Source organism: Oncorhynchus gorbuscha, linkage group LG17 (genome assembly GCF_021184085.1).
Source record: "Oncorhynchus gorbuscha isolate QuinsamMale2020 ecotype Even-year linkage group LG17, OgorEven_v1.0, whole genome shotgun sequence".
Taxonomy (NCBI): domain Eukaryota; kingdom Metazoa; phylum Chordata; class Actinopteri; order Salmoniformes; family Salmonidae; genus Oncorhynchus; species Oncorhynchus gorbuscha.
Window position 1 is genome coordinate 4558299 of NC_060189.1, and position 15000 is coordinate 4573298.

The window sequence follows — 15000 nt, forward strand, 5'->3', positions numbered from 1 at the left end:
ACAAGGACTTGTTTTTTATGTGTTTTTTCTTTCTTTCTATCATTCATGACAATTAAGATACATTAAACTTCACTAATAGTAAAAACATGACCATTGTCCAGTCCCCATCTAATCACCGTCAGAGGATACAGAGGTCAAAGTTTGAGACTCTCTAACACCTTAATGTTTTATTGTGATGAGAGTTCTGGTGGACAACCAAATGCATTCATTATACATCGCAACTAAACTTAAAACTTGATAACATTTTCTGCACAATAACATAAGTGACTAGTAAATAATAAAAGTAGCTAACAAAATGTGTCCCTGTGAGTGAACATATTGGTTTTGTAGTAAGAAATACTGTGTAGTAGTATTGAGGCAGTGCTGCAGTAGTAGTTTTGAGGTATTAGTAGTTTGAGTAGTTTTGAGTATTATTGAGGTAGTAGTATTGAGGTAGTAGTATTGAGGTGAGGTAGTATTGAGGTAGTATTATTGAGGTAGTCCTGTAGTAGTATTTTGAGGTAGTATTATTGAGGTAGTAGTATTGAGGTAGAAGTATTGAGGTAGTATTATTGAGGTAGTCCAGTAGTAGTAGTATTGAGGTAGTGCTGCAGTGTTATTATTGCGGTAGGAAGTATTGAGGTAGTATTATTGAGGTAGTCCTGTAGTAGTATTGCGGTAGTAGTATTGAGGTAGTGCTGCAGTGGTATTGCGTGTACAAGTATTGAGGTAGTATTATTGAGGTAGTCCTGTAGTAGTATTGAGGTAGTCCCTGTAGTAGTATTGCAGTAGTAATATTGAGGTAGTCCTGTAGTAGTATTGAGGTAGTAGTATTGAGGTAGTCCTGTAGTAGTATTGAGGTAGTAGTATCAAGGTAGTCCTGTAGTAGTATTGAGGTAGTAGTATCGAGGTAGTCCTGTAGTAGTATTGGGATAGTAGTTTTGAGGTAGTCCTGTAGTAGTATTGCGGTAGTAGTATTGAGGTAGTGCTGCAGTGGTATTGCGGTAGAAGTATTGAGGTAGTATTATTGAGGTAGTCCTGTAGTAGTATTGGGATAGTAGTTTTGAGGTAGTAGTATCAAGGTAGTCCTGTAGTAGTATTGAGGTAGTAGTATTGAGGTAGTCCTGTAGTATTATTGAGGTAGTCCTGTAGTTGTATTGCAGTAGTAGTATTGAGGTAGTCCTGTAGTAGTATTGAGGTAGTCCTGTAGTAGTATTGAGGTAGTAGTATCAAGGTAGTCCTGTAGTTTATTGAGGTAGTAGTATTGAGGTAGTCCCAGTATTGAGGTAGTCGATTGAGGTAGTCCTGTAGTAGTATTGAGGTAGTCCTGTAGTATTATTGAGGTAGTATTATTGAGGTAGTCCTGTAGTATTATTGAGGTAGTCCTGTAGTATTATTGAGGTAGTAGTATTGAGGTAGTCCTGTAGTAGTATTGAGGTAGTCCTGTAGTATTATTGAGGCACTCCTGTAGTATTGAGATAGTAGTATTGAGGTAGTCCTAGTAGTATTGAGGTAGTCCTGTAGTATTATTGAGGTAGTCCTGTAGTATTATTGAGGTAGTCCTGTAGTATTATTGAGGTAGTCCTGTAGTATTATTGAGGTAGACCTGTAGTATTATTGAGGTAGTAGTATTGAGGTAGTCCTGTAGTATTATTGAGGTAGTCCTGTAGTATTATTGAGGTAGTAGTATTGAGGTAGTCCTGTAGTATTATTGAGGTAGTCCTGTAGTAGTATTGAGGTAGTAGTATTGGGGTAGTCCTGTAGTAGTATTGAGGTAGTCCTGTAGTAGTATTGAGGTAGTCCTGTAGTAGTATTGAGGTAGTCCTGTAGTATTATTGAGGTAGTCCTGTAGTATTATTGAGGTAGTAGTATTGAGGTAGTCCTAGTATTATTGGAGGTAGTCCTGTAGTAGTATTGAGGTAGTCCTGTAGTAGTATTGAGGTAGTATTATTGAGGTAGTCCTGTAGTAGTATTGAGGTAGTCCTGTAGTAGTATTGAGGTAGTAGTATTGGGGTAGTCCTGTAGTAGTATGGAGTCCTGGTAGTATTGAGGTAGTCCTGTAGTAGTATTGAGGTAGTCCTGTAGTTAAATCATTAAATTACTTCACCAATCAGTTTCGGAAAAGAGCAGGCAAGCTAGTTGTTTACATGCGTGATCGACAGACAAGTGTAGTATGTGGCGCGATACGTAACTGAAATGTTATGGGTGGGGGGGAGACAGAGAGACAGAGACAGAGAGACAGAGAGACAGAGAGAGAGAGAGAGACAGAGAGAGAGAGACAGAGAGAGAGAGAGACAGAGAGACAGAGACAGAGAGAGAGAGACAGAGAGAGAGAGACAGAGAGAGAGACAGAGAGAGAGAGAGGGAGAGATAGAGAGAGGGTTGAGGGGGCTTGACACGCTGGGCATCTTGTTATGACATGCATTATCTGAATTATAGCTAGGAGGAGGGGCTTCTACGGAGGACTTGGAATGTCCTCTGAGCCAGCTAGCTAGCAAGTTTGTGTATGTAGAGCGGCACCAGCATTCAAAACACGTCTTACCTTTTTCGTTGTTAATAAATCCAACGTGAAATGTTATAACTAGGCCTATAGTATCCTTAACGACAAATTATAAAAGTCAATCTACTCTTCTCTAGCTAATGAAACATCTCTCTCGCCATCTTCTGAATCCTGCATGGTGTGTAACTTCAGTAGCCTGATCTTCCGGGGTGGGAAGGGGCAGGTAGCCAAAACACACACACACACACACGCGCGCGCACACACACGCGCACGCGCGCACGCACGCACGCACGCACGCACGCACGCACGCACACACACACACACACACACACACACACACACTTTGTAACGCATTTTTGTTGGGACTAGATAAAAAATGCCTGGAACATAAAATACAGTTATTAACCGGTTCCCACGCTTTTAAAATACCGTTATTAACCGGTTCCCACGCTTTAAAATACCGTTATTAACCGGTTCCCACGCTTTAAAATACCGTTATTAACCGGTTCCCACGCCTTTAAAATACAGTTATTAACCGGTTCCCACGCTTTAAAATACCGTTATTAACCGGTTCCCACGCTTTTAAAATACCGTTATTAACGGTTCCCACGCTTTAAAATACAGTTATTAACCGGTTCCCACGCTTTTAAAATACCGTTATTAACCGGTTCCCACGCTTAAAATACAGTTATTAACCGGTTCCCACGCTTTTAAAATACCGTTATTAACCGGTTCCCACGCTTAAAATACCGCTATTAACCGGTTCCCACGCTTTTAAAATACCGTTATTAACCGGTTCCCACGCTTTTAAAATACCGTTATTAACCGGTTCCCACGCGCTTTAAAATACCGTTATTAACCGGTTCCACGCTTTAAAATACAGTTATTAACCGGTTCCCACGCTTTTAAAATACCGTTATTAACCGGTTCCCACGCTTTTAAAATACCGCTATTAACCGGTTCCACGCTTTAAAATACCGTTATTAACCGGTTCCCACGCTTTAAAATACCGTTATTAACCGGTTCCCACGCTTTTAAAATACCGTTATTAACCGGTTCCCACGCTTTTAAAATACAGTTATTAACCGGTTCCCACGCTTTTAAAATACCGTTATTAACCGGTTCCCACGCTTTTAAAATACCGTTATTAACCGGTTCCCACACTTTTAAAATACAGTTATTAACCGGTTCCCACGTTTTTAAAATACCGTTATTAACCGGTTCCCACGCTTTTAAAATACCGCTATTAACCGGTTCCCACGCTTTTAAAATACCGTTATTAACCGGTTCCCACGCTTTTTAAAAATACAGTTATTAACCGGTTCCCACGCTTTTAAAATACCGTTATTAACCGGTTCCCACGCTTTTAAAATACAGTTATTAACCGGTTCCCACGCTTTTAAAATACCGTTATTAACCGGTTCCCACGCTTTTAAAATACCGCTATTAACCGGTTCCCACGCTTTTAAAATACCGTTATTAACCGGTTCCCACGCTTTTAAAATACCGTTATTAACCGGTTCCCACGCTTTTAAAATACCGTTATTAACCGGTTCCCACGCTTTTAAAATACAGTTATTAACCGGTTCCCACGCTTTTAAAATACCGTTATTAACCGGTTCCCACGCTTTTAAAATACCGTTATTAACCGGTTCCCACACTTTTAAAATACAGTTATTAACCGGTTCCCACGTTTTTAAAATACCGTTATTAACCGGTTCCCACGCTTTTAAAATACCGCTATTAACCGGTTCCCACGCTTTTAAAATACCGTTATTAACCGGTTCCCACGCTTTTAAAATACAGTTATTAACCGGTTCCCACGCTTTAAAATACGCTATTAACCGGTTCCCACGCTTTTAAAATACCGTTATTAACCGGTTCCCACGCTTTTAAAATACCGTTATTAACCGGTTCCCACGCTTTAAAATACCGTTATTAACCGGTTCCACGCTTTAAAATACCGTTATTAACCGGTTCCCACGCTTTTAAAATACCGTTATTAACCGGTTCACGCTTTTAAAATACCGTTATTAACCGGTTCACGCTTTTAAAATACCGTTATTAACCGGTTCCCACACTTTTAAAATACCGTTATTAACCGGTTCCCACACTTTTAAAATACCGTTATTAACCAGTTCCCACGCTTTTTAAAATACCGTTATTAACCGGTTCACGCTTTTAAAATACCGTTATTAACCGGTTCCTACGCTTAAAATACCGTTATTAACCGGTTCCCACGCTTTTACAATACCGTTAACCGGTTCCCACGCTTTAAAATACCGTTATTAACCGGTTCACGCTTTACAATACCGTTAACCGGTTCCACGCTTTTAAAATACCGTTATTAACCGGTTCCCACGCTTTTACAATACCGTTAACCGGTTCCCACGCTTTAAAATACCGTTATTAACCGGTTCCCACGCTTTTACAATACCGTTAACCGGTTCCCACGCTTTTAAAATAACGGTTCTCATGCTTTTAAAATAACAGTTCTCTTCCGGAACAGTATAGATCGCTTTCATTCCTTTTTCCGTTTCTGTTCCTTGAACATTTATTTTTCGGTTCTGTCCTCTGGATAGTTCCAACCCCTGGTAGTAGTACTATAGTAGTATTGCGGTAGTACTGTAGTAATATTGTAGTAGTGGTATTGTAGTGGTACTGTAGTAGAGGTATTGAGGTAGTACTGTAGTGGTCCTGTAGTAGTACCGAGGTAGTACTGTAGTAGTATTGAAGTAGTACTGTAGCGATACTGTAATATTGATGTAAAACTGCAGTGGTATTGTAGTATTGAGGTAGTACTGTGGTGGTACTGTAGTAGTATTGGGTTAGTACTGCGGTGGTACTGTAGTAGTATTGAGGTAGTAGTGTAGTGGTACTGTAGTATTGAGGGAGGTAGTAGTGTAATAGTGAGGTAGTACTGTAGTATTGAGGTAGTAGTGTAGTGGTACTGTAGTATTGAGGTAGTAGTGTAGTGGTACTGTAGTATTGAGGTAGTAGTACTGTAGTATTGAGGTAGTAGTACTGTAGTATTGAGGTAGTAGTGTAGTATTGAGGTAGTAGTGTAGTATTGAGGTAGTAGTGTAGTGGTACTGTAGTATTGAGGTAGTAGTACTGTAGTATTTAGGTAGTAGTGTAGTATTGAGGTAGTAGTACTGTAGTATTGAGGTAGTAGTGTAGTGGTACTGTAGTATTGAGGTAGTAGTGTAGTATTGAGGTAGTAGTACTGTAGTATTGAGGTAGTAGTACTGTAGTATTGAGGTAGTAGTACTGTAGTATTGAGGTAGTAGTGTAGTATTGAGGTAGTACTGTAGTATTGAGGTAGTAGTGTAGTATTGAGGTAGTAGTGTAGTGGTACTGTAGTATTGTGGTAGAAGTGTAGTATTGAGGTAGTAGTACTGTAGTATTGAGGTAGTAGTGTACTATTGAGGTAGTACTGTAGTATTGAGGTAGTAGTGTAGTGGTACTGTAGTATTGAGGTAGTAGTACTGTAGTATTGAGGTAGTAGTGTAGTATTGAGGTAGTACTGTAGTATTGAGGTAGTGGTGTAGTATTGAGGTAGTAGTGTAGTGGTACTGTAGTATTGAGGTAGTAGTGTAGTATTGAGGTAGTGGTACTGTAGTATTGAGGTAGTAGTGTAGTATTGAGGTAGTAGTGTAGTGGTACTGTAGTATTGAGGTAGTAGTGTAGTAGTAGTGTAGTATTGAGGTAGTAGTACTGTAGTATTGAGGTAGTAGTACTGTAGTATTGAGGTAGTAGTGTAGTATTGAGGTAGTAGTGTAGTATTGAGGTAGTAGTACTGTAGTATTGAGGTAGTAGTACTGTAGTATTGAGGTAGTAGTGTAGTGGTACTGTAGTATTGAGGTAGTAGTGTAGTGGTACTGTAGTATTGAGGTAGTAGTGTAGTATTGAGGTAGTAGTGTAGTATTGAGGTAGTAGTAGCTCAGTTGGTAGAGCATGGCGCTTGTAACGCCAGGGTAGTGGGTGCGATCCCCGGGACCACCCATACGTAGAATGTATGCACACATGACTGTAAGTCGCTTTGGATAAAAGCGTCTGCTAAATGGCATATATTATTATTATTATTATTATTTACTGTAGTATTGAGGTAGTAGTGTAGTATTGAGGTAGTAGTGTAGTATTGAGGTAGTAGTACTGTAGTATTGAGGTAGTACCTCGTAGCTGTATAATGCTGCTGATGTACTCCTCCAGTCTGCCTCGTAGCTCAGGGTCGTTCTCAAAGTCATAGAAATGATGTTCCACCCACTGACGGAAAACATTCAGGACCCTGAGAGAGAGAGACACACGAATGATCAGTCAAATTAATTTATAAAGCACTTTTTATTTCAATAGTTATCACTGTGATTAAAAAAAAAAACTATTTTGAGAGATGCCACAGTAGAAAGTCGTAAGGTTAGGGCCACAGGAAGGGTGATGATTGACCACCCCATCAAGGAGGGATGGATGAGTCTGATTGGACAGCGGGAGGGTGAGAAGGAGTCTTGATTGGACAGTGGGATGGTGCGATGGACTCTGATTGGACAGTGGGATGGTGCAATGGACTCTGATTGGACAGTGGGATGGTGCAATGGACTCTGATTGGACAGTGGGATGGTGCAATGGACTCTGATTGGACAGTGGGATGTACTCTGATTGGACAGAGGGATGTACTCTGATTGGACAGAGGGATGTACTCTGATTGGACAGAGGGAAGTACTCTGGACAGAGGGAAGGAGTCTGATTGAACAGAGGGATGTACTCTGGACAGAGGGAAGGAGTCTGTTTGGACAGAGGGATGTACTCTGTTTGGACAGAGGGAAGGAGTCTGTTTGGACAGTGGGATGTACTCCTGATTGGACAGAGGGATGTACTCTGATTGGACAGAGGGATGTACTCTGATTGGACAGAGGGATGTACTCTGATTGGACAGAGGGATGTACTCTGATTGGACAGAGGATGTACTCTGATTGGACAGAGGGATGTACTCTGATTGGACAGAGGGAAGGAGTCTGTTTGGACAGAGGGATGTACTCTGATTGGACAGAGGGATGTACTCTGATTGGACAGAGGGATGTACTCTGATTGGACAGAGGGATGTACTCTGATTGGACAGAGGGATGTACTCTGATTGGACAGAGGGATGTACTCTGATTGGACAGAGGGATGTACTCTGATTGGACAGAGGGATGTACTCTGATTGGACAGAGGGATGTACTCTGATTGGACAAAGGGATGTACTCTGATTGGACAAAGGGATGTACTCTGATTGGACAGAGGGATGTACTCTGATTGGACAGAGGGATGTACTCTGGACAGGGGGAAGGAGTCAGTTTGGACAGTGGGATGTACTCTGATTGGACAGAGGGATGTACTCTGATTGGACAGTGGGAAGGAGTCTGATTGGACAAAGGGATGTACTCTGATTGGACAGAGGGATGTACTCTGGACAGGGGGAAGGAGTCAGTTTGGACAGTGGGATGTACTCTGATTGGACAGAGGGATGTACTCTGATTGGACAGTGGGAAGGAGTCTGATTGGACAGTGGGAAGGAGTCTGATTGGACAGTGGGAAGGAGTCTGATTGGACAGTGGAAAGGAGTCTGATTGGACAGTGGGAAGGAGTCTGATTGGACAGTGTGAAGGAGTCTGATTGGACAGTGGAAGGAGTCTGATTGGACAGTGGGAAGGAGTCTGATTGGACAGTGGGAAGGAGTCTGATTGGACAGTAGGAAGGAGTCTGATTGCACAGTGGGAAGGAGACTGATTGGACAGTGGGAAGGAGTCTGATTGGACAGTGGGAAGGAGTCTGATTGGACAGTGGGACAGTGGGAAGTAGTCTGATTGGACAATGGGAAGGAGTCTGATTGGACAGTGGGACAGTGGGAAGGAGTCTGATTGGACAGTGGGAAGGAGTCTGATTGGACAGTGGGAAGGAGACTGATTGGACAGTGGGAAGGAGACTGATTGGACAGTGGGAAGTAGTCTGATTGGACAGTGGGAAGGAGTCTGATTGGACAGTGGGAAGGAGTCTGATTGGACAGTGGGACAGTGGGAAGGAGTCTGATTGGACAGTGGGAAGGAGTCTGATTGGACAGTGGGAAGGAGACTGATTGGACAGTGGGAAGGAGACTGATTGGACAGTGGGAAGGAGACTGATTGGACAGTGGGAAGGAGACTGATTGGACAGAGGGATGTACTCTGATTGGACAGAGGGATGTACTCTGATTGGACAGAGGGATGTACTCTGATTGGACAAAGGGATGTACTCTGATTGGACAAAGGGATGTACTCTGATTGGACAGAGGGATGTACTCTGGACAGGGGGAAGGAGTCAGTTTGGACAGTGGGATGTACTCTGATTGGACAGAGGGATGTACTCTGATTGGACAGTGGGAAGGAGTCTGATTGGACAAAGGGATGTACTCTGATTGGACAGAGGGATGTACTCTGGACAGGGGGAAGGAGTCAGTTTGGACAGTGGGATGTACTCTGATTGGACAGTGGGAAGGAGTCTGATTGGACAGTGGGAAGGAGTCTGATTGGACAGTGGGAAGGAGTCTGATTGGACAGTGGAAAGGAGTCTGATTGGACAGTGGGAAGGAGTCTGATTGGACAGTGTGAAGGAGTTTGATTGGACAGTGGGAAGGAGTCTGATTGGACAGTGGGAAGGAGTCTGATTGGACAGTGGGAAGGAGTCTGATTGGACAGTGGGAAGGAGTCTGATTGGACAGTAGGAAGGAGTCTGATTGCACAGTGGGAAGGAGACTGATTGGACAGTGGGAAGGAGTCTGATTGGACAGTGGGAAGGAGTCTGATTGGACAGTGGGACAGTGGGAAGTAGTCTGATTGGACAATGGGAAGGAGTCTGATTGGACAGTGGGACAGTGGGAAGGAGTCTGATTGGACAGTGGGAAGGAGTCTGATTGGACAGTGGGAAGGAGACTGATTGGACAGTGGGAAGTAGTCTGATTGGACAGTGGGAAGGAGTCTGATTGGACAGTGGGAAGGAGTCTGATTGGACAGTGGGACAGTGGGAAGGAGTCTGATTGGACAGTGGGAAGGAGTCTGATTGGACAGTGGGAAGGAGACTGATTGGACAGTGGGAAGGAGACTGATTGGACAGTGGGAAGGAGACTGATTGGACAGTGGGAAGGAGACTGATTGGACAGTGGGAAGGAGTCTGATTGGACAGTGGGACAGTGGGAAGGAGTCTGATTGGACAGTGGGAAGGAGTCTGATTGGACAGTGGGAAGGAGTCTGATTGGACAGTGGGAAGGAGTCTGATTGGACAGTGGGAAGGAGTCTGATTGGACAGTGGGAAGGAGTCTGATTGGACATTGGGACAGTGGGAAGGAGTCTGATTGGACATTGGGACAGTGGGAAGGAGTCTGATTGGACATTGGGACAGTGGGAAGGAGTCTGATTGGACATTGGGACAGTGGGAAGGAGTCTGATTGGACAGTGGGAAGGAGTCTGATTGGACAGTGGGAAGGAGTCTGATTGGACAGTGGGAAGGAGTCTGATTGGACAGTGGGAAGGAGTCTGATTGGACATTGGGACAGTGGGAAGGAGTCTGATTGGACATTGGGACAGTGGGAAGGAGTCTGATTGGACAGTGGGAAGGAGTCTGATTGGACAGTGGGAAGGAGTCTGATTGGACAGTGGGAAGGAGTCTGATTGGACAGTGGGAAGGAGTCTGATTGGACAGTGGTGATTATACCGGAGTTGGACGGGTTGGACGTACTCCCTCCGGAACCTCTGTAGCTCTGCAGCCATTGGCTGATCTCCGTTCCATAGCGCCTGCTTGTCTGCCTCGGTGGGCTCCGGCTCTGGGATCTCAATCCTGTGTGTCAAAAATAATAATTTGTTTCAGGCAAAAAATAATTGTAAAAAATATATTTAAAAAATATATTAAAAACAATCCACAGAACAGAACAGAGAACACAGACAACCAAAGCTTTATACAGGTGACATCAGATCTGAAGGACAAAACAGAACTAGCAGACTTTTAATTTAAATTTTATTTAACCTTTATTCATAACTTGGAAACAAATTCTTATTTACAATCATGGCTCTACTTTAGACCAGGGGTCCACAGGGCTCTACTTTAGACCAGGGGTCCCACGGGGATCTACTTTAGACCAGGGGTCCACAGGGCTCTACTTTAGACCAGGGGGTCCCACAGGGCTCTACTTTAGACCAGGGGTCCCACGGGGCTCTACTTTAGACCAGGGGTCCCACGGGGCTCTACTTTAGACCAGGGGTCCCACGGGGCTCTACTTTAGACCAGGGGTCCCACGGGGCTCTACTTTAGACCAGGGGGTCCACGGGGCTCTACTTTAGACCAGGGGGTCCACGGGGCTCTACTTTAGACCAGGGGGTCCACGGGGCTCTACTTTAGACCAGGGGGTCTGATATTGATTACTGAATAGTTTGGAAAGAGCTGAGAAGAAAGGCATTTCACTGTACTTGTGCGCGTGACAATAAAACTTTAAAAAAATGTCTTGGCCTCTGCACAAACACAACACACTGGTAAGCAGGTCCGGCCTACCTGTCTATCAGGAGGCCGAGGAGCTCGTGGGGCTTGCAGAAGGACCGGTAGGTGGTCAGAAAAGTGCGCACAAAGTTGGGATCTAAAGGACGGCAGAATAATGTATTGAATCATAACAATTTTGCATCATAAATAATCAAATTTCTTTGTGTTTGTAATAACATCAAATTGATCAGAAATACAGTGTAGACATTGTTAATGTTGTAAATGACAATTGTAGCTGGAAACGGCTGATTTTTAATGGAATATCTACATAAGCGTACAGAGGCCCATTATCAGGAGTGGGAGGCCCCGGTGCACAACTGAGCTTTTCCAGCTAAAATAGTCATTTACAACATTGACAATGTCTACACTGTATTTCTGATCAATTTGATGCAATTTTAAATGGACAAAAAAATGTGCTTTTCTTTCAAAAACAAGGACATTTCTAAGTGACCCCAAACTGTTGAACGGTAGTGTGTGTGTGTGTGTTTCTATATATTTACACTCACTCACTCACTCACTCACTCACTCACTCACTCACTCACTCACTCACTCACTCACTCACTCACTCACTCACTCACTCACTCACTCACTCACTCACTCACTCACTCACTCACTCACTCACTCACTCACTCACTCACTCACTCAGCAAAAAAAGAACCGTCCTTTTTTCGGGACCCTGTCTTTCAATGATAATTATTAAAAATCCAAATAACTTCACAGATCTTCATTGTAAAGGGTTTAAACACCGTTTCCCATGCTTTGTTCAATGAACCACAAACAAGTAATGAACATGCACCTGTGGAACGGTCGTTAAGACACTAACAGCTTACAGACGGTAGGCAATTAAGATCACAGTTATGAAAACTTAGGACACTAAAGAGGCCTTTCTACTGACTGTGAAAAACACCAAAAGAAAGATGCCCAGGGTCCCTGCTCATCTGCGTGAACGTGCCTTAGGCATGCTGTAAGGAGGCATGAGGACTGCAGATGTGGCCAGGGCAATAAATTGCAATGTCCGTACAGTGAGACGCCTAAGACAGGATGGACAGCTGATCGTCCTCGCAGTGGCAGACCACGTGTAACAACACCTGCACAGGATCGGTACATCCGAACATCACACCAGCGGGACAGGTACAGGATGGCAACAACAACTGCCTGAGTTACACCAGGAACGCACAATCCCTCCATCAGTAACACAGTCACCTGTGGGCATAAACCCACCGTCGCTGGACCAGACAGGACTGGAAAGAAGTGCTCTTCACTGACCAGACGCGGTTTTGTCTCACCAGGGGTGATGGTCGGATTCACGTTTATCGTCAAAGGAATGAGCGTTACACCGAGGCCTGTACTCTGGAGCGGGATCGATTTGGAGGTGGAGGGTCCGTCATGGTCTGGGGCGGTGTGTCACAGCATCATTGGACTGAGCTTGTTGTCATTGCAGGAAATCTCAACGCTGTACGTTTACAGGGAAGACATCCTCCTCCCTCATGTGGTACCCTTCCTGCAGTCTCATCCTGACATGGCCCTTCAGCATGACAATGCCACCAGCCGTACAGCTCGTTCTGCATGTGATTTCCTGCAAGACAGGAATGTCAGTGTTCTGCCATGGCCAGCGAAGAGCCTGGATCTCAATCCCATTGAGCACGTCTGGGACCTGTTGGATCGGAGGGTGAGGGCTAGGGCCATTCGCCCCAGAAATGTCCGGAACTTGCAGGTGCCTTGATGGAAGTGTGGGGTAACATCTCACAGCAAGAACTGGCAAATCTGCTAAAGTCCATGAGGAGGAGATGCACTGCAGTACTTAATGCAGCTGGTGACCACACCAGATACTGACTGTTACTTTTGATTTTGACCCCCCCTTTGTTCAGGGACACATTATTCCATTTCTGTTAGTCACATGTCTGTGGAACTTGTTCAGTTTATGTCTCAGTTGTTGAATCTTGTTATGTTCATACAAATATTTACACATGTTAAGTTTGCTGAAAATAAACGCAGTTGACAGTGAGAGGACATTTCTTTTTTTTGCTGAGTTTATACGCACGCACACACACACACACACACACACACACACACACACACACACACACACACACACACACACACACACACACACACACACACACACACACACACACACACACACACACACACACACACACTATGTTCCGCCCCCTCGACCATTCGCCCCCTCGACCATTCGCCCCGACAAAACTTTTCCGACAGTTGAATCTAGTTGCCTACTCCTGGCCTACTCTAGAGTACTGTCCTAGACTCTAGAGTACTGTCCTAGACTCTAGAGTACTGTCCTAGACTCTAGAGTACTGTCCTAGACTCTAGAGTACTGTCCTAGACTCTAGAGTACACTCCTCTTAAAACAGACAACACGATCTCAGCCAGGCTTACCAGCATACATGTGGTAGGTGAGCCTCTCTATAAGCTTGACCACCGTGCCTGCTTTAATAATGGGTATCCCCGTCTTGCTCTGGACGCGATCTTCAAACACGATGTTCTCCTCTGAGTCGTGCACAGCGAAACGGTAAAGCTCGGGGGAGGGCAGGCGGAGGGGCTGGGCCTGCTCCTCGTGCTGCAGAACCGTGTCCAACATACGGTCAAGCGTGGAGCGGTACTGCAGGGTGACCAGCGCCGCCATCCAAGACCCTTTCTCCTCCGCCGAGCGGGCGCAGAACACCACACAGTTCTCGTCTTTACCGACGAGTTCAAAGGCGTGTTTGAACTCCGCCGAGTCCTCGCGGTCCACGATGCGAACTTTCCGCAGGACGAACTTCTCCTTGAGACGGAACTCGGCCCCGCTTCCGGAACCGGGGAGTCGGGAGCTCTGATTGGCCTTGCAGCTGATCATGAGGCCGTCGAACAGGAAGTTGTGTCGCTCGTGTTTGGCGCCGGCGCGGAGGAGCGCCCCCTCCAGGATGAACTCGGAACAGCACTGGCCGATGTCCTTCCCCTCCCAGCCGTCGATGCTCTTCTGGATCTCGTTCATCCGCTTGATGGCCAGCTGCTTGCTGCGCACCTGACGACTGTACAGACGGTACATGGGCTCGCTGGAGGAGTGTATATATATGAGAGAGAAAGAGAACGAGGGAGAGAGAGGGAGAAGAAAGAGAGAGAGAGAGGGAGAGAAAGAAAGAGAAATAGAGGAGAAGAGAGAGAAGAAGGGAGAGAAATAGAGAGAGAAGAGAGAGAGAGAGACAGGAGAGAGAGAGAGAGAGAGAGAGAGAGAGAGAGAGAGAGACGAGAGAGAGAACGAGAGAGAGAACGAGAGAGAGAAGAGAAAGAGAGAAAAGAGAGAGAAGAGAGAAAGAGAGAAAGAGAGAAAGAGAGAGAGAACGAGAGAGAGACAGAGAGACAGAGAGAGAGAGAGAGAGAGAGAGAGAGAGAGAGAGAGAGAGAGAGAGAGAAGAGAGAAAGAGAGAAAGAGAGAGAGAGAACGAGAGAGAGAGAAACGAGAGAAACGAGAGAAAGAGAGAGAACGAGAGAAAAAGAGAACGAGAGAGAGAAAGAGAGAGAACGAGAGAGAGAGAGAACGAGAGAGAGAGAGAGACAGGGAGAGAGAGAGAGAGAACGAGAGAGAGAAAGAGAGAGAGAAAGAGAGAAAGAGAGAGAACGAGAGAAAGAGAGAGAACGAGAGAGAAAGAGAGAACGAGAACGAGAGAAAGAGAGAGAGAGAGAGAAAGAGAGAGAGAGACAGAGAGAGAGAGAGAGAGAGAACGAGAGAGAGAGAAAGAGAGAAAGAGAGAGAGAACGAGAGAAAGAGAGAGAGAACGAGAGAAAGAGAGAGAACGAGAGAGAGAGAGACAAGGAGAGAGAGACAAGGAGAGAGAGAGAGAGATCAGGAAACTGAGGAATCAATCAAAACCTCTATTTAACTAGAATAATTGTTGAGAACACAATGTGTTTCCAATGAAAACAAACCTGAAAACAAATCACATTTAATGAGTCGTAGCAAGACGTGTGTATCTGCAGGAGGC

The 15000-nt window shown here is 44.7% G+C and overlaps 1 protein-coding gene across 1 annotated transcript in view; it reads right to left on the bottom strand.

The window, feature by feature from the left end:
* LOC124002279 (son of sevenless homolog 2-like) overlaps nt 1-15000 on the bottom strand; it is a 98665-nt gene that overhangs the window by 52480 nt on the left and 31185 nt on the right. Inside the window, exons 5-8 of the mRNA XM_046309652.1 lie at nt 13418-14073; nt 11030-11111; nt 10199-10321; nt 6655-6767 (exon numbers count right to left, since the gene is read on the bottom strand). Of these exons, the coding sequence (XP_046165608.1) occupies nt 6655-6767; nt 10199-10321; nt 11030-11111; nt 13418-14073 (974 nt within the window). The remainder of the gene's footprint in view (nt 1-6654; nt 6768-10198; nt 10322-11029; nt 11112-13417; nt 14074-15000) is intronic.